The following is a 24,378-nucleotide window of genomic DNA, read 5'->3' as shown; positions in this document are numbered from 1 at the left end:
AGATATGGTACAAAGAGTAGAGATAACACATACTTCAAATAGATCTAAACATTTAGTAAAACACTCATCAGAACCAAAATACATTAATATAGGGGTTCCGCAAGGTGGCATATTAGGACCAATACTGTTCCTGATATACATCAATGACTTTCCCAATAGTGTTACTCATGGTAAAAAAATCCTTTTCGCTGATGACAACAATATTATAGTCACTGACAAAACAAGAGAACTCCTTGCCGAGAAAGCAAATGAAACTCTCAAGGAAGTTTCTCATTGGTCAATAAGTAATAAACTGATATTGAACATAAAGAAAACTAATGCCAAATGTAGATGGCACCTCTATAGACTGTGTAACAAATGCAAAATTTCTAGGAATGAATACTGATTCTCAGTTGAAGTGGTGTGAACACACAAAGGTACTTGCAAACGGAATGTCATCGGCATGTTATGCCCTTACAATCCTATCATCAGTGTGTAACATGCAGTGTCTTTTAGTTACATATTATTCACATGAACACTCAATTCTTAGCTATGGCATTTCTTTTTGGGGAACAAATGCACAGAATATGAACACAATTTCCAAACTCCAGAAAAGACCCATAAGAATAATAATCAAAAATACTACTCGAGTTCATTGTAAAGATCTGTTCAGAACGCTGGGGAATTTAATTGCTCCATGTGAATACATTTACCAGTCAGTTGTACATATCAAAAATAACATTGGTAATTACTGCACAAACAGCTCTGTCCATGACCATGCAACAAGAGATAACCTCAACTTACATTTACTAAGAAAAAATAAACATAAAACTCAAAACAGCATTTTCTACCAAGGAATAAAACTGTACAATAAATTACTAAAAGAGATTAAAGAAATTGCAAAAATATACTTATTTAAAAAGGCAGCTAAAAAGTACCTGTTATGCAATACCTTTCATACATTGAAAGATTACTTAGCTAAAAGAGAGTAGGGGTTTGATAAAAAATGTTATACAAATATGCAGAAAATGACCTTGAGATCACCAGTGTGTGTGTGTGTGTGTGTGTGTGTGTGTGTGTGTGTGTGTAGTGAGTGAAGTGTTATTAAACAATGTGTGTATAGTGTGTGTGCAGTGACTGATAGTGAGATATAAGTGAACAATGTGGCATTACATTATATAATAAGTTATTTGTAAAAAAAAAAGCTATTGTATACCAGGAGTAAATCTAATGATTGTCTCTAACTAGTAGTCTGTAAATATATGTGTACAAAATTAGCTTATTTTAAATTGATCTAAATTATAATTGTTTAATGTGTCTTGTCATCTTTGTTATTAAGTGGTTTAACAATTGCATATATCACTGAGGACATTACTTGTTAAGTTGGAACAAATTTTCAAAATTCTGTTTGAAATACTAAACCCCAAGTGCTTTTGTGTTTTAGAATTTTTATAACTGTATTAGTTTCCGTGAAGTAAGTTGGAGCTACTTCTAGTTGCTTAAAGCTTTGTGGAATGACATTTTAATATACTCTCTTGCTTCTTCAAATGAACCATTTAATCCTATATTTACTAATGTTCTCAGAAAGTAATTGTTAAAAGTACTTGCAACTTGTGAATTATTTTATCGAGCTGAGCCTCTATGGACTGCGTGGTAACAACCAATTTCACTCTAGTGTCCAGGTCTTGTCCGTGTTCCAGCTTTGACTTCCTGTCAGTATCTTCTGAGCCCACCAAGAAGTGCCTGTTTATACTCTTCGGACAATGGTCCTCTCTGTCTTTGGACGTTGATGCCATTTTAAAACCTTGGTAGTTGTTAACCAATCTTCTAAATTTGTTCCGGTCAGGAATTTCTCTCTCTGAGATACCAATCTGCCCAAGATCCTTTTCACATTCTTCGAACCATATTGGACTTGTTTTCTTCGATCGGATGAAACTCCATATTTTTTTTTTTACTCGATCACCATCCATCCTCATGAGGTGACTGTAAAATAATAATCATCTCTTCTTAATGGATGCTGTGATGGCTTCTGCCTTGCTGTACAAGTCCTCATTTGCTCTCATACGCCATTGTCCATCAAACCATCTATTACCTAGGGGTCCACTGCTCGTCGTCTTGCCGTAGCGTTTCGCTTCCCACGCACGGGGTCCCAGGTTCGATTCCTGGTGAGGTCAAGGATTTTCCTGCCATCATCATTACCTAAGATTTTCCTCAATATCCTACACACTTGCTTTTACAGCCACTCAGCTTGAGCTTGTCTATTCATGGTCAAAGTTTCAGATGCATATAAGCCCTCAGGTTTTACAACTGTATTATAATGTCGGAACTTGGCCCCCATACTCATAGACTTTTTGTTATAGGTATTCTTTGCCAGTGGGTATGCTTGGTCTAACTTGCCCATCCTGACATTAATTGCTTCTCCTCCTAATCCATTCTCTTGGATGACTTCACGAGATAAATGAAATTCTTAACTCATCCAATTTTTCCCAGATTGTTAATCATCCATTCAGGTCCATCACAGATGTTCATCATATATTTTGTCTTTTGACTAGAGATCTGGAGTCCAACTTTTACAGCAATTTCTGACAGTCTATTGATCTTGTGCACTGCTGAGTCTACGTTGTTAGCAAAAATGGGTAGGTAGTCAGCAAGGGCCAAGAAGTCAATGTACACCCCTTTGTTTTTAGGAACAAGTCTGAACTGCTCTTCATTTGTTTCTTCTTGGGCTAACAACTTTCTCCACTCTCGAATGATCTTTCCCTAGACGCAGTTGAAAAGGAGTAGGGATAGTCCATCTCCTTGTCTTACGCCCATTCTGATTGTAAAAGGTTTTGATATCTCACCCATAAATTTTATTTTTGACACTGTGTTAGTAAGAGTTTGTTTGATGAGCTTTGTTGATGTATCATCCACCCAAACTCTTCCAAAATACTCATTAATGCCTGTCGGTCGATGGAGTCATATGCCGTCTGAAAATCAACAAACATGACCATACAGTTATTTCCTCAAGTTTTTTTGTACCTGATGATATTCTTCAGGTTAAAGATCTGTTCTGCACAAGAACGGCCCTTTTGGAAACCAGCTTGACATTCCCCAATCAGTTGGTCAAGATGACCTTCTATTCTGTTCTGTATCACTTTGGAGAGAATGTTATATGGAACAGATACTAATGAGATGCCCATATAGTTATTGACATTCTTTTTATCGCCTTTTTTGTGTAGAGGATGGATTAAAGCTGACTGCCATTCAGTTGGTATCATACCACTTCTCCAGATCTCCTCAAAAAGTTGGACTAGCACATCTAGAGTTTCATTATTTGCTAGCTTTAGTAGATTTGCCACTACTGAAAATCCTCTCCAGCTGCCTTATTATTCTTAAGGTGGTTGTTGATCTCTCTGATCTCCTCTTTACTAGGTCATTTATTTTAATTGTTACAGAATCTTGTACACTGACTGACTGTCCTGTCTTTCGTTTGTCAATGTCTCATATAGTTTTAATCGTATTAATTGCATTATTTATTCCTGTCAGGACATGTATACTTATGGACATTTTAATGACTTTCCTTAAAATACTACAGCATTTTAGTAGTATGAAAGTAATGTCTGTTCTTGACTTACTCTGTTTTTTGAATAAATTTCCCACTTCCTCTTCCATGAGATTTTAATTCCCTTCATTACCCATGACTTACTTTTTTGATGGTTCTTTTGGATAATATTTTAGGAAAGCAACTTTCAAATACTGACACAAATTTACTATGGAATAAATTGAATTTGACAACTGTATCTCTTTCTACAAACGCCTCATCCCGTACCAACCCTTCTAGCTTACTCTTATTAAAACACTGTATCCTGTTCTCATTAATAAGCCTCATTAGTTTACATGAACTTGCGTCCAGGTTGTAAACTGCCATACTCTTTATTTCCATTAATTGTGCATCATGATCAGATAGCCCGTTAGCAATTGGGTACACACGAATTGTTTCAACCTGAGCATTGTCTATAAAAATGTTATCAATCAGTGTCCTACTATTTTGCTGCACACAAGTTGGAAAACTGAGTTCTTAAATTAGATTGAAACACCCAAATAATAATTCTAGTGCATTTTCCTGTCCGTACCTTTTAAGAAATCTACACTGAAATATCCACAAACTACTAGCTGTTTTTTCCTGTCTGACAGGTAGTTCAATAATGCTTCTACATTTCTTATAAATAGCTGAAAGCTTCCTAGAGGGGATCTGTAGACTGTAACAATTATCAGAGAAGTATTCTGCAGTAACAACTCACAAGCACATGCCTATAGGTTCTGATCAACACAAAAACTGTTTATTTCAACAGTTTTGATGTCGTGTCTAACTTTTGCACATGTTGCAACTCCTCCTTTTTCCTTGTTAACTCTACGTGCAAATGATGGATGTCTATAATCCCTGATATTTAACTTCTCCATATTTGTGGTTACATGGGGTTCAGAGAGGCACAGAACATCTACCCCTTCAGAATTTTCCACATCATCTAAGCATACAATAAGCTCATCTATCTTGTTTTCCAGCCCTCTAATGTTCTGATCAAACACTTTTTTTCCTTTTCTGGGAACTGTTACAAAAATTATGATCTCGTACTGCTCTAATTTCTTTCAATACTCTCTGTCTGTAACGTGGGTTGAACCTACAAAATGTGCTCCCTCCATTCCATTAATCACAGGAATTTTGTCTTGTACGCTTGTGGACCCCCTTACACTCTCTGTAAGGTGCTCTGCTAATCTTTCCTTCCCCCTCCTGTTATTTCCCAATATGTTTTTAGATGCATACAAGATATCATCATCTTCAGGACAGACCATGAAGTCCAAAATCTGTCTGTGACAAGGGGCAGCTATGTCTCACCCCTTAGTTGCATTTGAGATTGTAAGAAATATAAATAATATCCTTACTACTTATATTAAATTATGTGAATAGCCCTCCTCTTTCATTATATCCGAAAGCTAGTAAATATGAACTTTTGTGTAGTAAATAAAAAAACACGGGCTTTTAAACTTAACTTTCATCACGTCTGAATTAATTGCTTCAATATGAAAACACTATTCTGAAACCATGACCTGGGGTTTCACTATTATTCACAGAGTTTTCAGCAGTATCAGCGGGTCTAAACAGTAAATCCTGTTGCACCCATGCTTATTATCATTGCCTTCTTATAGACTTGTTTATAATTCTTTGTAGTATTCCAGCCATTCTTTTCCTCATGTACTAAATTTGTGTGCACTTCATTTATTCCATTTTCATATCTAATATTTAAATTAGATAATGAATGTTTAACAGTTATTAGCAAGAGAATTTACCTCCCAGGAAACAGGAGAGAAGAGGAGAATGCTGAACCTTTCTTGCAGTGGCAAAGGAAACCTCTCATTCCGCTCCTCAATTGTAAGTTCCTGCAAATAAGAAGAAAAAATTTTAAAATTTGCATATTAAATGTGTATCATGTGCTGATGATTACATACTGAACTGAAAACACATAAATTACAACACACTCACGGAGTTCTTAAAATTATTTATTTTCAGCAGCAAGTAACACAGATAATGTACATCATTGTACTACATGTACTCACATAAGGTTTAAAACAAATTATAAAACACAGTGTTACTACATTGAGAAACCTCACACACTTCCAATAATGAAAGTATATCTTATTTGACCTTACTTAAATTGTTATTCCAACTCCACTAACCTGTCTATGGATCCTAGAGTTCTGCACTTCACTGTCCCTAAATAGAAAGTATTAGAAGCAGTTGTATCTCTAAAGTCCACGTTATCAGCTATTTAGCAAAACTCTATGTAGGAAGATACCGAGACAAAAGTAGCTGAACATGCCTAGATGGTGCTCAAAATTGCTTTAGGATAGACAAACGAACATTACAAATTACCAATGTTCAGCTCCATCACTTTAATAATGCTTCCTGCTTGCGCTATGCTGCAGTTTCAAGTGGGTTACTGTCCTGTGAGATCATTTATGGGCACCAAGTTTTTGTTTGTTTCTACATCTCACAGTTGCTGAGTTAATACTTTATTTCTCATTACCATTGTTTAACGTGTAATACTAAACACTGTCAGAAGCAAGATTGTCGAATGTCATTCAGTGGAAATGTTCAGCATTGTTCTCTTGGCCAGGGCACTGCCTTACAAGGTACTTGTTACATTCCTACATCATCTTGATATTTCTCCCAAACATTCTATTGTTGCTGGCAAGACGCCTACTAAGGCAAACTGAAAGGGAGAGATGACTTGCTTCAGCATTGAAGTAAGTGATAACTTCAAAATCGTGAATCTTATGGATCTGATATCTCTTTATAAACCATGGTTACCTCACACAAAATCGACAAGCTGGTAAAAACATACTGGCATACAGTCACTAGGCAGTCATTTTTTCATTCCCGGCACAGCTAATACAGACCGTAATTAAAGGTTACATTGTAGCAGCGATTGCTTAAAAAAAGAAAGTGCTGTCTGCAGTTGAAGTACTCAGTTACAAAGTTGATGGGGAAGTGATCTCTAAACACTGTCAATAATATGCAGCATATCACAGAAAATAACTGATGTAATGGAGGTATTTAAAAAAATCATTGTAGCAAATGACACATAATTCAATAACAACAATAATCAAATGACAACAGTGACAGTGTGGATCACAGCAACGTGAGTAACATTACTAGGCTGTCAATGCCCCCTTCCCTTTTCCCGATTTCCATCACACAAAAATGCCCAAGTGGATTTCACTGAATATTAGGTGTGCACAGTGTAAGATCTTGTACAGAAGAAATTGTAAGTTTCAATTATTACTCAGAAGGTTGTTATCTGAAACTGAGCGAAGATGAAATTCCTATTAGGAACTTAATGTTGACCACATAAAAAAATTGTTCTCATTGTCTGCATCATAACTGCTCAAATACTGAGGTAGTGTATTTTGTTATCACTATTCTTCTTTCTTCCAAACTGATAAGTTTCCTGTTTTGATATAAATAATTATAAAGTATGGTCAGAAAATGTAATAACAGATTAGTTATAAACCTAAGACACTGTTTTTCTTCATCAAACCAAACAGGTGGAATGCTCAAGTTTTGACATGGGAGTGTAGCATCATTAACTCAATTTATCTTATGTTCAGATCTTTAAGAGAATTCTGGCTCGAGACAGATGAAAATATGATGTATTCTTCCAATTTCATACATGTAATGTGTTTATCTAAATTAAATACCAAAAAAGTTTCCCCACAATTCAAAATTTTGTAGTTACCAGGAAATGCATATTTGTAATACTGCTGCATATTGTGTTAAAATTTGTAGCCACAATTAAAATGAAATGGAAAACACAGTGCAGCTCTTCCAGACACTGATGTCAGTTCCATCTTTGCACACTGAATAGTTTGAGTGTTGACTGAAATGTAAAATTACACGGAGTTACGTGCAAGACTGCTCCGCACCAGCATGCTATCCTGCCGAAGTGTCGATCCTAAAATAATTTTCAGCAGACTGTAGTAGCCTAAAGTCACTGCCAGAGTTATATCTTTCCACCATTCCCAATAGTCTTTTACCTGGGCCGAAAAACTGTTACATGGATTCACAAATCAGTATGGCCTTTGAGAACCTCTCTATTGGTAAATCTATCAATTTTTGCGAGATGATAGCTGCAGTCTCAGTCTGAATTTCAGATGCTGGGATCAATACAATCGGTTTGCATACTGATCATGCGGCAGCAGAATCAAGTCCCTAGTCAATTTTACCATTTGGCAGTCAGTCTTTGCGTCACCTGCAATACATTTGCTCCATGGAGTAGCAGACTCTGATTCACATGACTGTCAGTAGTGTGGGTCAGTAAGCAGTCCATCCATATTTGTTCCCCATGAAATGATTCTTATCAATACCAACACCTGGGATATTTTTCTCTCAATCATCACAGAGTTAATTACATTTTGAAAATGAATTTTCCAATGGTCTAAAAAGGAAAGTTTACAATTAATGTTTATTACTTGTTTCGACATGCAGGAATGAGACATGGACTTTTAAAACAAAGACTGATCAGAAACAGTGGGCTGCTCAGCGAGCAGTGAAGATATGCATTTTGAGAACTGCTAGAACATTTTAAAAAATCCAACAAATGAACAAGGAAGAGCCTGTTTGAGACAGACGTAATCATGGTTGTAATGAGAATGAAATGAATGTAGGATGAATTTGTATCCACGTAAATGGATGGTAGATGGACCAACACAGTTCTTTGGTGGATTCCAATAAACACGAAAATTTCGTGTTGTGATCACTAAAAATCATCTGTAACATTCAAAATAAGCACTTTCACATTCCAGTCTGGTTGATAGTGTGAAAATATTTTTCTCGTAAAATTCTGTGTATTCAATACTCAGGTGGAGAAAGGGATTAGGGTTAAAGTTTTGTTTGAAGTACTGCCATGGGGGGTGGGGGTGGGGGGGGTGGCGGGTGAGTGCAACAATTAAATGCGGTGCTGTTGCTTAGCAGTAAAATTGATTGCACTTTGTCACTTTCTAAGACTTATTCACCACACACTGTTATAAATGTCCTTAAGGGAAGTGATGAACAAAAACAACAATGACTACTGGTAAAAACTTGCTTTTAATTGACCACGCTACCAGTTTCACAACTTACAGCCATATACTCTGGTGCATCCTACATATTTAAGAACTGAAATATAATTATAACTGCACTGCAGATTTGTGTTATTATGATTATTTGAAGACTTACACTCACAACCATTTTTACATTAATGCATCTCAGATGAACCCAATAGCCTTAGTCAAGGCATTGTTGTTGTTGTGGTCTTCAGTCCTGAGACTCGTTTGATGCAGCTCCCCATGCTACTCTATCCTGTGCAAGCTTCATCTCCAAGTACCTACTGCAACCTACATCCTTCTGTATCTGTTTAGTGTATACATCTCTTGGTCTCCCTCTACGATTTTTACCCTGCACGGTGCCCTCTAATACTAAATTGGTGATCCCTTGATGTCTCAGAACATGTCCTACCAACCGATCCCTTCTTCTTGTCAAGTTATGCCACAAACTCCTCTTCTCCCCAATCCTATTCAATACCTCCTCATTAGTTATATGATCTACCAATCTAATCTTCAGCATTCTTCTGTAGCACCACATTTCGAAAGCTTCTATTCTCTTCTTGTCCAAACTAATTATTGTCCATGTTTCACTTCCATACATGGCTACACTCCATACAAATACTTTCAAAAACGACTTCCTGACACTGAAATCTATACTCGATGTTAACAAATTTCTCTTCTTCAGAAACGCTTTTCTTGCCATTGCCAGTCTACATTTTATATCCTCTCTACTTCGACCATCATCAGTTATTTTGCTCCCCAGATAGCAAAACTCCTTTACTACTTTAAGTGTAAGTCAAGGCATTGGCATTCAAAAAATATTGTCAACATTAAAAAAAAAATAGTCAAACGAAAGCTACTTGGGAAGATTTATATAATATCCTCTACTAATGTTGTTGGGTAGATCGAACTGCTACACTGCTCATTCAATGCACATGCAAGAATCTGTAAGAAAAAGAAACAGTGCTGAAGGCTAAAACCTATTTCAAAGATATAGCTCAAACATAGTTAACGGTGGAAATAGTGCAAGACCATAGGTACAAAGCAGAATAAACTAACCAGATTGCTTTCTTACTATCTCAAACTAGACACGGAAAGCCAGCTTGCAAGAATAGGCCCTGCCTTCACTCCACCAGGAAACACTGACTGCCCAGGTAAATAATAACTATCATGTGGTTGCTTATCACAATGTACATGTGACTAAAAATGCCAGGTCACTCCTTTACAATACAGTTAACTGTACAAAACTGTTTCCATTGATAACTATGTTTGAGCTTTATCTTTGAAATCAGTTGTAGGCTTCAGCACTGTTTCTTTTTCCAATAGACACAGCAACATTGGTAGAGAATATTACCTGGACCACCTTCCCAAGCAGCCTTCGTTAGAATGTTGGGTGCACCTGTGATGAATTAATGTAATAATTTTTGTGAGTATAAGTCTTCAAATAATCTTTATATAATAGCACAAATTTGCAATACAGTTCATAATTATATCCCAATAATTAAATATATATGTTGCACCTGAAGATGCAGATGTAAGGTGTGAAACCAGTAGTGTGGTAAATTAAAACCAAGTTTTACCACCTACCAAGCTACAAAAAATGGATCCAATCAACACCGTGGTGTGAGAGATCAGTAACCAGATTCCTGGACCTTCCTCATCAACTCAACATAAATGGTTGTAGTATGCATGGCTGATGTTCTATTCAGAAAGATCACCCCCCCCCCCCCCCCCCAAACTTACTGGTGATAATGACACTGCTATTGCCTACAGGAAATTATCATCACTGGAGAAATGTAACAAAATGCAGAACAGCTTGAACACAAGTTCCACTTGATGTAATGAATGACAGTTCTCTTTCAATGTAGACAAATGCAAGATAATGCCCATAACATTGAGGAAGAAGGATTCCCAGTCAGTAAAATGTATCTGTAAGGAACATCACATACAAGATACTAGTGCTACAAACTATAGAGTATTGTTCCAGTATTTGGAGTCCTTATCAAGTAAGTATAGCAATGAAAATCAAATGAATTCAAAGACACACAATTAGGATTGTAGCAATTCTGTGTAGCCCATACAAAAGAACTTAAACAGGAATTGTTGGAAGAAAGACGACTTAGTTCTTGTGAGATGCTGTGGCAAATTTACATAACCCTTGCGACTATCATCATAGTATACTTTGTACAGAAATTACGAGAACAGGAAGAGAGAGATTAGGGAATGTGCAAATGCCTATAAGCAGCCATTTTTCCTGATTCAGTATTGACTGGAATAAGACAGAAGATCAATAATACTGATAGAAAGTACCCTCTGCCAATCATTGTTTAGCAGCTTGCAGACTATGTATGTAGACATAGAGGCTGGTGTCTTGGATGTTCTTTTTAGAAAATCTGGAAGTACATTTAACTTAACTTCATACTCAATCAAAATTGACTCCAAATTCAATATCAAAATTCAAATACTAAAAGGGATCAAGTACTTACATTAGTAATCTCATAACCTGCAACCAAATGTACAAGAGACCACCAAGTGCAATCGGGGGAGTGGAACAATAAATGGGCAGATATTTACTGGCAAACAAAGACGTGATTATGACAGTGAAGTGGAGAACAATAATGCAACAGACCACAAGACAATTAATTTTGTGCTTAATAATATTCATAAGACCAATGACAATTGTATAATTAAGAGGCTGATAATAAACATTAGAATTTTCAATTGCTTGCTAAAAAAAAAGAGTAGCTAGGGAAAATTCAATACATGATTATGTGAACAAAGAACAAGTCATTTTCATGTAATTTTAAATGCTGTTTTGATGTTGCATACCCAGTGAAGGCAATAAAAGTTCATGTAAAAAGTAATATATGGATAACACAGGACATAAGAAGATAATCAGGGGCTCTTACTGAGGTAAATACAGCAGTAAAATAAATTGCAGCTTTGAAACCACATGAAGGAAGCTACAGGAAAATTGAACTATTAGAAAGAAAGAAAGAAAAAAAAAAAAAAAAAAAAAAAAACTAATAGATGACTCGAATGTTAAATATGTAAACGTAACAAATCAAAATTATTTGTAAAGTTATTAATAATAATGTAGGCACAAGTGAAGGGGAAACTGTTGAAGACACCACACAGATTACTAACATTTTTGTGAACATTATATACAGGCACACTGCGAAGACTGATTAAAAATTAATTGGAATACAAAACAATGGTGTAAAAGACCCCCAAAATCAATATATTGCCCATTTATATCCACTCACCTCAACATAATGAAAACATCCTGTCATTAAACATAGTAAGAAATAAAAAAAATCAAAGAAAATAAGTGCACTTGAAAGACAAGAATAATCCCGTCGTTCAGATGGTATCTCAGATATGGTCGCATTAAGAAAAGGTCAAACAACGAAGAGTTTCTGCTAACTAATATCACGAATGTTTCATTTAGCACAGGAATATTCCTAACAAATCTAAAACTGCTAATGATAACCTTCAAACAGAAAGCTGAACCACAAGACATACAAAATTACATAGATGTCACACTGTTCTCGAACCTTTCTGAAATAATTTGTCATGAATGAAAGGCTATTTTATTTGTGTGAACGCAATAAAACATTCCAATCTATAGTAAAATTAATGAATGTAAACTCTGTACAAATATTCTTAGGCTTCTTACGCAAAATACAGTTGTTAAAATGATGATATTTGGCAGTAATATTTTAATGCTTTTTAAAATTTTATTGAGAAGGTCTCTGAAATAAACAGAATATTTTTTAGAAAAGAAAGAAAAATAAAGAAAATAGGAGTTGACAATACTTTGCAATAGGATATCAAAGCATGCACAGATTTAAAGCCAATAGTTTACATACAAGGGTTAGAACTTCAATAGTGGCAACTATAAATTTACAGCTCGTACAAAACAAATATGCGTTTTAAAGTTTTACTGACATTCAAAGTAGTCACCAGCATTGTGTACAACCCATTGCCAGTGATGTGGAAGTCGTAGGATACTCTTAGCAGTACAAGTTGTGTTGACAGTTCGAGCGGCGTGGTCTTTTGCCTGACGAATTTGTAGCAGTTCTGAAGCGAATGCCGTGAAGTGTTTCTTTCCTTTCGAGTTGAACTTACGAGGGCTTAAGTCAGGGGAGTGCAGTAGGTGGTATAGCACGCAGCAGCCCCATCAGTCAAACAAATCAGTAATAGCTTGCACTGTATGTGCTTGAGCGTTGTCCTGCAAAATGATGGTCAGGTCCTGCAGAAAGTGTCGTCACTTCTGTCTCTATGCTGTTCATTTTTGGAACACAACCTACGACCAGCTTAGAGACAGAAGTGATGACACTTTCTGCAGGGCCTGACCATCATTTTGCAGGACAATGCTCAAGCACACACAGTGCAAGCTGTTACTGATTTGTTTGACGGATGGGGCTGCTACGTGCTACACCACCTACTGAATTCCACTGACTTAAGCCTTTGTAAATTCAACTCTGTTTCTAAATGGAAGGAAACACTTCATGGCATTCGCTTCAGAACTGCTACATATTCGTAGGGCAACAGACCGCACTGCTCAAATTGTCAAAAAAACTGGCACTGCCATAAGTATCCTATGACCTCCACATTGCTGGCAACGGATTATACACAATGCTGGTGACTACTTTGAAGGTCAGTAAAACTTTGAAACATGTATCTATTTTGTATGAGCTGTAAATAAATAGTTGCCACTATTAAAATTCCAACCCTCGTATTTACAGTTTTTTTTAAAATGCTAACCATTGCTTCCGTTTGATGGGATTGATAACAAGTAACTTCTCTATGGAATTACTAAAGGGACTCAACAGTCTGTCAAAAAATTACTGCTGTGACAAAATAATTGAAAGAATAGTCACACTTGATTTTTGCCAAACTTTGAATTCATGTATCTCTGTTTATTAAAAAGAATTTTTACCTCCTCGAGCTAGAAATCATGGCAATGTGGTGACACACCAGTAGGTCAAGAGAGATATTTAAATATAATGACAACATCCAACACTTACATAACATTATACAAAAATACTAACAGATGAAAATTTTCAGAAAGATTGAACAGAATACTGCATCTTACTCGGCAAAGCCAAAATAAGAAGTCAAAAGACCTATTTCATTGAATGAAAGTTATTCTAAGATAGCCACTGAATGGAACATGGCAACTCGATGGCTAATTACATGTCGTCATTACTTTCTACCGGAGCACTTGCATCAAACTGCTACTAATCTATTGTCCACATGTGTAATTTCTGAAAAATTATAACAACATAAAATGTTTCACTGGAAAGCCAGAAAACAAGTGGCTATGAAGCAAAGTTAGCAGCATTAAATAAATAACTTCCTAATTTATATACAGTATGCAATTCATTAATATTCCCTTAGTCAAATTCGTCCTTCCTATCATGTCTTCTTTGTCACAAAATTCCACATACTGCCTAACAGCAACATACTCTGATGCTGTCTTATTATCGTCATATCATCATCATCATTATCATCATCATTACTGCTGCTGCTGCTGCTGCTGCTGCTGCTGCTACTACTACTACTACTACTACTACTACTACAATGTTTTATCAGCTATTTTCTCCGGAGAAAAAATTACAGCTTTTATCTCTCATGCCTCTCTCTATCTGGCATCTATCACTCCTGACTGGAACTACTTGTTGATTTGATTACTATTAATTATTGTCTATCAAATTCATAACAACATCCCATCATCTCATTCTCTTGCCTTTCTGTTCCAAACAATTATCTAATTAAAATTCTTTTAACTCTTGGTCTTGTCCTTGTCACTTCCGTTTTCCTTTTTCAAAACAAATATTTAGGTCAAGTTACACAAAATCTGCACCATGCAAGAAAGTGACCTTCAATCCTGCTAAGGGATTTGGGTGATGATCATAATGTAGGCTGAATTAAAAACCTCTTATTATATTAATGTTTCTTTCTTCTCCTTCGCCATGGGCATTTTTCCACTTGCATATTTGATGTGCTGAACTGAACTGACAAATTGCATGCTGTAATAGTTTTATAATTGATGTTGGTTCAAACATAGATAAACAGTACAAAAGAATTTTAAAAATTAACAAGAAAAATACTAATGTGGGCATTTTGAGATAAATATGCATAAAATCCGCAGCCAATTAAAAACTGGTCAGCAACTGTGAAAAAACTCGTTTTGTTTTCTGACATTACCTAGACAGTAAAGCTACATGAAATGATAAGATATTTTGAAGTTCATGTTAGTGATCATACCTTGTCCTCCCCATTGAACTTATAATATTTATTTGTAGGCTCAGCTAAGCTTGTAACAACACAGTACGTCTTGCTTTCCAGATGGTATGTAGCAAAGTGAGGAGTGCACCGTAATGGAACTTTCCTAACAGGCCATGGTGCATCATATGACAGATGAGTAGGCAACACACAGATACGAAGTTCAGCCTGTTAAAGAAAGAGATACTTTAAATTTGTTACATGTATTATTATTTCTGCAATTTTCACACACACACACACACACACACACACACACACACACACACACACACACACAGCAAATTGAACTTTGCACAGATAACTCAAAAAGATATCATATTGTGTTATAGTAAGACACAACTTACTGTTCGCCCCAGTAATGAATTAATTCATTTTTATGACACAGTATTACTAAAAGTTTTGGTTACATACAGCCTTAAGGTCATTATTATAATTGTCTCTTACCACTGCACTAAACCCTGGTTGGGCAACTGGTGGCCTACAGGCCGGAATCAGCCCATGACTGGTCTCAATACGGCCCACGTGAGAATTTTTCAAAGCTACTCTTATTGTTTGTCGGCTGGGGTTGCCTATTTCATTGGTGTATTGCGTTTTTCTATTTTTTTCTCATATTAACATCAGCAAATAATTCTTGTCCATTTTGGATGAATTGGAACACTGCTGCTGTTGAAACTGATGGTAAGACAGCTGTTGTGAAACATCATAGGTAAAGACTGATATGTAAATAAATGTAAACAGCTGATGGGATGAAAATAAAATGAATATATTTTCAAAAATGAATGTTTTGAGATGTAATTTGTTGGTGTGATATATTGAGATAAGTGTGCCATTCATATTGGCGACTCACGCTGTAAACATTAAAGTCATGAAAGCTTCATTTTTGACTTTACACACTAGAATCACTGCGGTCGTGCAACATAATGAGGCAGCCCGCAAATTCAGGTAAGTATGTGAATTAGGCCCACTGGTCCCCAAAGACTGCCCTTGCCTGTACTAAACATTATCACCCATACAGTGAATGAAAAGGTTAGTTAGGATCAGGAAAAAGAGAGAGAGAGAGAGAGAGAGAGAGAGAGAGAGAGAGAGAGAGAGAGAGAAAATGATACTGATATATCCACTATTAAGATTACATTGCTTTTATTGCACTGTTTAAGATTGCTACATGTAGGGCAAGCTTTTTGAACGAGGCACCATTCTCACCACCACTGATGGAAAAACTTAAACAGGAAAAAAATCCTAGTTTCCGGGAAGAACATAATGGTCCACAAGCTAGAAGAATAGTTTTCTACCTCACATTTATTATATGATTGATTCCTCAGTCCATTTGTTGATACTTGACTTCTGACATGCACTTCACTTCACTTCAGACAATCCATTTCCGGAACACCAGTTCTAACAAAGGCGACTGCTGTATAGGTCTGTGCTACCCTTAGAAATAATTTTGCTAACTATGTTTGCTTTTTGAGCTTTCTATACAAGTGGAGTAGTAGCGTGCCATTCACGAATATTTCTTTTGAAACGTCCAGGATCTGGCATTAAGCATTGAATGCAATAGAGAGAGGAGGAATTTTGCTGATGGCACCTTGGGGTTGTACTGCACTTGCAAACGCAGAATAGGTTGTTTTGGGCTGGGTGGGGTGGGGGTGGGGGGGGGGGGGATGCATGTTGTAGAGCCAATGCTTGGCAACAATGTTATCATATAATGTGCCACCAGCTGAATAAACACCTTATCTGAGCCACCATGCCACCCAAAGAAATAGAGTTCGAACTCCCCGAAGAGAACGAGGACTGTCAGATCTGCAAACAAAGCAGCGGGATTCTCGCATTCCCTTACCAGTTCACTCTAACAGCAAATGAAGTAACTATTTACCATGCGCTGTGTTTGTTACTCCAGTGTGTGCTACAGCGACTTTTAAGGTTCAAGTAACAAATAAATACCTGAGATAATGCAGCAGGTGATTCCCTTGCTCTCTGAACCCTTCAATTTATGGAACTTTGAAGAAAAATTAGAAATCAAGAGAGTCAGTAGGCCGACTCCTGTTATGACAATTTTTCAGATAGTTAGAATGAAAAGTCGTCAGTTCAACAGAAAATTTAACTCTGGACTGCGCAGCACGCATGAATGGCTGTGTGGCTTTGATTTGAAAAATACCTTATATTGTTTTACTTGCTTATTATTTGGAGGAGAGCTTTCGTGGACTGAAGGCAGATTCTATAAGATTCAACAACTCCATGACAAAATTAGGGAACATGAATTTTCTTCAGTCCATGCGAATAATGTTTTGAATCTGGCAAGTCTAGGCAATGAAAATATAACTACCCAATTAGACAATGGATACACAAAAGAGCCATGGCATTACACAACCAAAAGTTACCAATAATAGGTACATACTAACTTCTAATTATTAACTGTATACATGTCTATGGTGTGCTGAAGTTGCCCTTAGAGGACATGATGAGAATGTATCAGCTTCCAGCCCTGTCATTTTTCGCACACTGATTAATTTTAGTGCAGAATTAGACTCTATATTAAATCACATTTAGAAAAAGAACAGTTTTCAAAGGCACCTCCAAAACCATTTAATATGAACTACTCCAACACATACTTCAAGTCTGCCAAAAGGGAATTAAAAGATGAGGCATTTTTGGCTGTAATAAGCTGATGAAACCAGTGATGTAGCTTGCGTTTTCCAGATTGTTATTGTACACAGGAAAATCATTAATGACCAACCAGTTGGAAGATTATGGGATGTCATAGCATCAGAAAAACATGATGCCCAGTCCTGCTTGGCAAACTGTCCACACAAACTAATTGCACAAACATATGATGGTGCAACCATCGTGAGTGACTTGTCAGGTGGGACACAGGTTATGTTAAGCAAAAGTCTTCCAATGCTCCGTGTGTTCACTATTATGCCCATTGGCTGAATCTCATTACGCTTAAAGCCACTTCAATAAATAAAATGTGGAAATATTTTTTACTAAACTTTAGGGACTTCACAACTTCTTTTCAACACCTCCACAGAGAACAGGAATTCTCGATGAAACAGTACAAAAATGACTGTGATGTTCAGTGCCTACTCAATGGAATTCCCAGTCAAGGAGTTTCAACACTTTTCGAATAAAGGGAAGATATTATCAAGTGATTGAGTAATATGAGCAATCGGGAAAAATTGTGTAATGATAACATCATTCTAAAAACCTGCAGCTCAGCAATGACTTTAATGGCTTAGTAGTGATTTTAAAGGATGCAAGGCTCATTTTCCGGCTCTCGTTTTTTTATAAAATTATGACTCCTGTGGGTATTTTGTATAATCAGTTACAGAAAAGGGACACTATCAAAACTTGCACACAAAATCAGCTAATAGCTTTTGAGTGTGACATTACAAAAATCAGGGAAGGAGTGAATGAAAATTCAAGAGATTTGGACAAGTATCACAAAAGAGGGAGCACTGAAGATGGAGTACTGACATATAATCTGGTGGGAGAACAAAATAAGTATGCAACATTATAAGTCAGGAGGGAAGAAAAAAAAAAATCAAAGTACCTATTTGCAACCTCTCTTCTTCTACCACAGAAATTCCTCACTTACTCTTCCAGTTTTTCAGAACTTCTTTCAGAGCTGCTACTGAATGCTACTGGTTTTTGAAAACAAAGAAACTTAGAACAGCACTCTCTGTTATTTATGGAAGAGAGAAATTTTTTCATATACAAACTTTCTCCTGTGTAGGCCGACGCCTTTTAGTGTTATTACGAGTTGCTGCAGTGACAAGAGTAAGTGATTGTTTATATCATGCATTACAAAAGCTTGGGCAGTGCACCAATTCTCTCCCCTTTCTTAATGTATTTCTTGGTGAGGAAACTGCACCACCATACTGTTTGGCCACAGGCTGCAACTGATTTTTAACAATCTGTTGTTCACTCATTAACACCTAGCTCTGCAATTACTAATCAGCTGTACAGTTGCTCTGTTTGTATTTAGTTTTTTTACTGATTTTTATTTTAATGGTTCTCCATTTTTTCAATTTATTTTGTAGGTAATACTATTCTTTCCACATTATGATACGAAGCCTTCAAGTTCCTTAGAACTTATAAGTGTACATTTCATCAACACATTTCTTACATAATGAGTCTTATCCTTACTCATTGCTGCTGGGCCAGGAGTGGCTGGGCACCTACTGTCTTGGCACACAACAGTTGGTCTGAAGGAGTCTGCAGAGTGAGTTGTAGGTGAGTGCAACATGCACAGTTAAGCACCAAAGCATGGAAAGTAGACATGGACATTAATAATTGTTGGTTCATGCTGGTTTTGTATGAAATGAGACAGCATATAATATTTTACAGTAACTAGGCTGAAAAGGATTGGGGAGAAGAGAAGTTTGTGGCACAACTTGACCAGAAGACGGGATCGGTTGGTAGGACATGTTCTGAGGCATCAAGGGATCACCAGTTTAGTACTGGAGGGCAGCGTGGAGGGTAAAAATCGTAGAGGGAGACCAAGAGATGAATACACTAAGCAGATTCAGAGGGATGTAGGTTGCAGTAGGTACTGGGACATGAAGAAGCTTGCACAGGATAGAGTAGCATGGAGAGCTGCATCAAACCAGTCTCAGGACTGAAGACCACAACAACAACAACAACAACAACTAGACTGAATCAGGAAAGTAATGAATAACTCAAGTGGAGTTGTGGAATCATGAGAATGCTAATAATGTACTGTAAATTAACTTCAGACATCATAAGGACTCCTATGAACTTAAAGTATAATTAATACAGTGTCTAGCACAAATTGTTACAGTTCAAAAACCCTTTTCATTATTTTTTATGTGTTACTGACTTACTTATGTGGATTAGTGACAGCTGGAGTTTGATAGGACTTTTGTCACTTAGGCACACTGTGACGAAGCAAGCTGGGATCTTTTTACTTCCTCTCTTGTTTTGCCATCTGCCTCCTTAAATTCATTTTATTTTCATTTTTGCCTAATTACCATTAACATACATAAGTATAATCTGAATTTCCATAAAAGAGAAAGGCTGGCCCTCAGTCTTAAGGAATAGACAACCAGGTCTAATTTTGTGCTTAGTTTTGTGTATATAATCAATTTCCAAATTTATTTACACTATTCTTAGTTAATATCTTTTGTTATAGGGTGAAATCAGTAATTGTCTTGTAACTTAAATGCTATTGTTGACTTATAAACAAATATAAATTCTGTACCAATTATAAACATTTGGAAGAAGAACTACTAGTATTCTTTAAGTATTTATTTGGTTCCATTCGAAAACATATTAGCAAAGCCAGCCCTTAATTAATTCGAAAAATAATCACCAGGTTTGTCAAAAGCATTGTTTGCATAACTATATCTGTTAATTTCATTATTTAAATAAATAATTCATCCTAATCTTTGTGATAGAAGGAACCGTTAAAAAGGACAAATTTTTTGATGTATTCATTTAGTTGAATGAGTTATGTTTTAATTGCAATTTCTGTAAATGAAACATAGAACATTGTATAGTTTCAGTACTTATTATTGTGAGGATATATAAAGGCCTGATTTTTGGTCCTGAGACAATCAGTCCACGGCCGATTTTCAGACGGGAAGTCTGTATAATCTGGTGTGGCAATAATGCATTAACTTAACAGTGGAATTAGTGTAACACAAATAGGTCGTGTGTTAAAACAATGACTGTGTCTGTTAAACAATGACTGTGTCTGTTCAATTTATTTCAGAAAAACTGCCACACATACCTTATTATTCTGCAAGTACTGTGAACTGTGTGGTTAGGTATTTACTGCTCAGAGATGTTCAACAGTAAACTAATGTAGCAGTCTGCTGATGTTTGCCTGCAAGCTATCAGTGAGGTTTATCATTTACCATAGTGAACTGGCCATATAACTGTGTAATATAGGGGGTTGTGAACAGTGAAAGTAAAGAACTGTGAAATGCAACTGTGCATCTCAACTGTCAGCTACATCATTTACAGTAGTCAAGTGTTGAACTTCCCCACCCCCCATTTTTCAGCCAGTATAACAATGCAGTACGTTAACTCCAAGGGCTATCAACGAAGAAATAAAGAAGGAGAGCATCACGTGTGGTGCCCTTTCGCGTGAGGTCTATTATGACAATATTTGGACACAGTAAACAAAGACTTGCGAACATTGAACAGTCACCTCAAGAACGGTTTAAAAATACAGTGATTTTAACTATGTGAGTGCATGGTACACATGGCATTGGAATTTTGTCAAGGACAGTGAACAGACAATATTATGGAAGTGTGACATTCAATTATTTTTGAAATATCAGAACTGATATAGCCACCTTTAAACAGGGAGGTGGAACAGCCAATCAGCGAGTGGGTTCTATGGAAGCAGCAACTGAGTACAGGAGCAGCCAATCAGCATACAGGTGGACACAGCCAACCGGGATAAACAAGATGCCTCACTAAGAAAATTACAACTTGCAGTAACCGTGCAGATGAGGAATCGAGATAAAACCGCAGCAGCAGGAGATGAGGGAATAAAAATAAGGTAATTCACAGCAAAAGCTGTTTTATATTAAGTGATACATAATGAGTGGCCTTAAAGTACACGACAGTGTGATGGGGGAGAATGGATAACATGAGAGTGATGTGATTGGTAATAAAGCTGTTGAGGTTAAGTTTTTAAATGAACAGAAAGACTTAACGGGTCTGATAATGGTTATAAATCTGACATGAATGCAACTTTGAATGATGGGGATGAAAGTCCTATTGCAGATGAGATAATAAAAGCATCATATACATTGTGTGGTGGTGTGAGTGAAATGGGCGAAAACAGTACTGAAGTGGGTAAAAAAATTGTTAAGGCTAGGGGGAAGGGGGGGAGATCTAGAAGCAAAAGTCAGCAAGGGCAAAAGTTTATGGCAGATGGAAAATTAGAAGAGACATTAATGCAAAATATGAATAGTATGAGTATGAAAGAAGACATTAGTAGTATGAAAAAATACATTAGTAGAGTGGAAAATAAAACTGATAGCATAAGACCTGACATTGCTAGCTTAAAGGATAAACTGAAGAACGAAATTAAAAAGGAAATTGAGGTAATCAGCTCTAATCTTTTAGGATTACTCACTTCAACTGGTAATCACTAATCTCAGAAGATTTCAAAAGTTCCGCGAAACGTACGCATTCAATAGGGAAAGAAGGCTCTAAATCTGTGTCATATGACGCTTGCAGTTTTGCTGCACATTCAGCAATATCGTCAAGTGAACTGTTCTTAAGGTTACTGAAAACTGTGAAGGAGTCCAACAGTGTTCCAGAGCTTTCCTTCCTCCTCACTAATTCGGCGTACAAGCTATCCAGTACTGGGAGAAATGTTTCAACTTTTTTTTTGCTTCCAGTCAGAAAAACTTCTTCAGAGTCTGCTTCTTCGTCGTCATGAACTTTGCGTTTTTGTGATCTTTTATGGCTGCATTCATAGTCTATATCAGTCACAATCTACATGGATTTATTTTTATAATAGTCGAACATGCGACGAATAGGTGCAATAAACCCTACAAGTGATTCATATAATTCATGTACTATTTTAGTATCAGTATTTACACTTTGCAATTTCAGATTTACACTATTAAAACTCTGGAGTATGTCCTTCCAAACTGTCATGATGAATATTGTTTCTAGTCTGCTGAGTTGATTCAATAAAGCTGAAGCCTCATTTCGCACAAGTTGTTTTTCAAACATATTATTGGCAATATGTGTAAGGGCATTGATAACGCCCTCCCAGTTTTGATACAGACTTGCATGTGCTTCCTCTCTTGCTGACCAACGTGTTTTTGATAAAATTTTTACCATTTTGATTCCTGGTTTCATGAAGGAAATAGGTCTATCCTTGCACTGTGTAGAAGCAGAGAAAAAATTATAAAGGTTTAGCAGTACATTGAAAAATGAACATGCTTCCCGACAACAGCTTGCAGCATAGTGCCAACTAAATTCAAAGAGTGTGCTGCACAAGGCACATAATGCGCTTTCGGATTTCGTTCTTTAATGTGTGCCTGCAAACCACTGTAGGTTCCTCACATATTGCTTGCATTGTCATATGACTGGCCTCTACAGTCTGTAATATCAATGGAATTTGTAGACAGGACTTTTAGTACAGCCTCAGCTAAGTTTTCGGACTTGTGTCCTAGGTCTGGTAAAAACAGAAGGAAGCGTTCAACAGGTTCACCATTCTCGTTCGCATAACTTAATATGAAAGATAATTGATCAATACATGAAATGTCTGCAGTAGAATCTACTATTATAGAGAAACATTGGGCCTATCTTAATTCACTTATGATAATTCCCTTTATTCGTTCAGAAAGAAGCTCTATTATTTCATCACAGATTGTTGAAGAAAGATAACTTGTATAGCCCTGCCCTGGATTTCCATATTGTTCAATGCGCTCTGCGAGAAAAGGATCAAACTCAGCTATAAGTTCAACAGACATCATAAATTGACCATTATGTAATGTAGGGGAAGTCCGCGACTTGTTAGCTTCTTCACCACTGCAAACACCCTTTTCAACATATTGTGCCAGTACATTTTTTCTGTCTCAACATATGACTGAAATGGTTATCTATTGTTCCAAGTGACTTTTTTCTTGTTAAGAGTGACAACTCAGAATTTTTGTGTTCAAGTGAATTCTCATGGTGAGGCAGAATATTAGAAATATTTTTCCAGTCTGCAATACCATTAGTAGCAATTGTGGCCTTACCTTCGAACAGTTTACATGGTGCACAAAAAACGGCACCGGTGCTACAGGAGTATACTAGAAAATCAGGCGAAGTTGATTCACCATTTAAAAGTTTATGGTAAAATACATTTTTGTTCAAATATCTGGTTTTATCGCCTATTGATCTTCTTGGATTAGAAAAATCACCGTTACAATTTCAATTAATGCCATGTTGCAAGAGAATGTCGATTTTTGATTCATTGACACATCATTCTGCAGGATCATCACTAACAAGGTTATTTCTTTTTGTAATGTCTGACTTGGCACTTAGTTTTTCGTGAAACTTGAAATCAGAAACAATTTGCTTTTCTTTTTTGCACCTTTGCTTTATATATATATATATATATATATATATATATATATATATATATATATATATATATATATATATATATATACTGTTATTCATGTTAAGGCACTTACAAAATTGGCAACCAACAGTCAAAACAAAAGAAAAATGTAAATGGAAAGAAAGAAAGACTGTATCCAGTTCCAATCGTACTACACTGCACATGATCACACAAGATTGTTAATTTAAACACGGCACATGAGCACAAAGGTTTTTCCTTTAAACACAGAGCGATGAACTGAGCAACTCAGTTTACTCAACATAAGTGTGCTATGAAAGAACGACAATGCAGAATAATTTAATTTCATTGTTGCCTGTTTCTCTGTTGTCAGTGAACAATAGAAGCACCCCTGCCAGCTGTTCAATTTATTTGAGAAACACTGT

The 24,378-nt window shown here is 36.4% G+C and overlaps 1 protein-coding gene across 3 annotated transcripts in view; it reads right to left on the bottom strand.

Annotated features, from left to right (window-relative positions):
• The window catches only part of LOC124596370 (cleavage and polyadenylation specificity factor subunit 1), a 299,255-nt gene that overhangs the window by 49,855 nt on the left and 225,022 nt on the right, over positions 1 to 24,378 (bottom strand). For all 3 annotated transcript variants that reach the window (XM_047135481.1, XM_047135482.1, XM_047135483.1), the window contains 2 exons: positions 14,878 to 15,063; positions 5,308 to 5,397 (listed from right to left, as the gene is read on the bottom strand). In XM_047135481.1, the coding sequence (XP_046991437.1) occupies positions 5,308 to 5,397; positions 14,878 to 15,063 (276 nt within the window). The remainder of the gene's footprint in view (positions 1 to 5,307; positions 5,398 to 14,877; positions 15,064 to 24,378) is intronic.

The sequence above is a fragment of the Schistocerca americana genome, chromosome 2 (genome assembly GCF_021461395.2).
Source record: "Schistocerca americana isolate TAMUIC-IGC-003095 chromosome 2, iqSchAmer2.1, whole genome shotgun sequence".
In the NCBI taxonomy this organism is placed as follows: domain Eukaryota; kingdom Metazoa; phylum Arthropoda; class Insecta; order Orthoptera; family Acrididae; genus Schistocerca; species Schistocerca americana.
The sequence above is the reverse complement of the archived record's forward strand: the minus strand, read 5'-3'. Positions and strand labels throughout refer to the sequence as shown.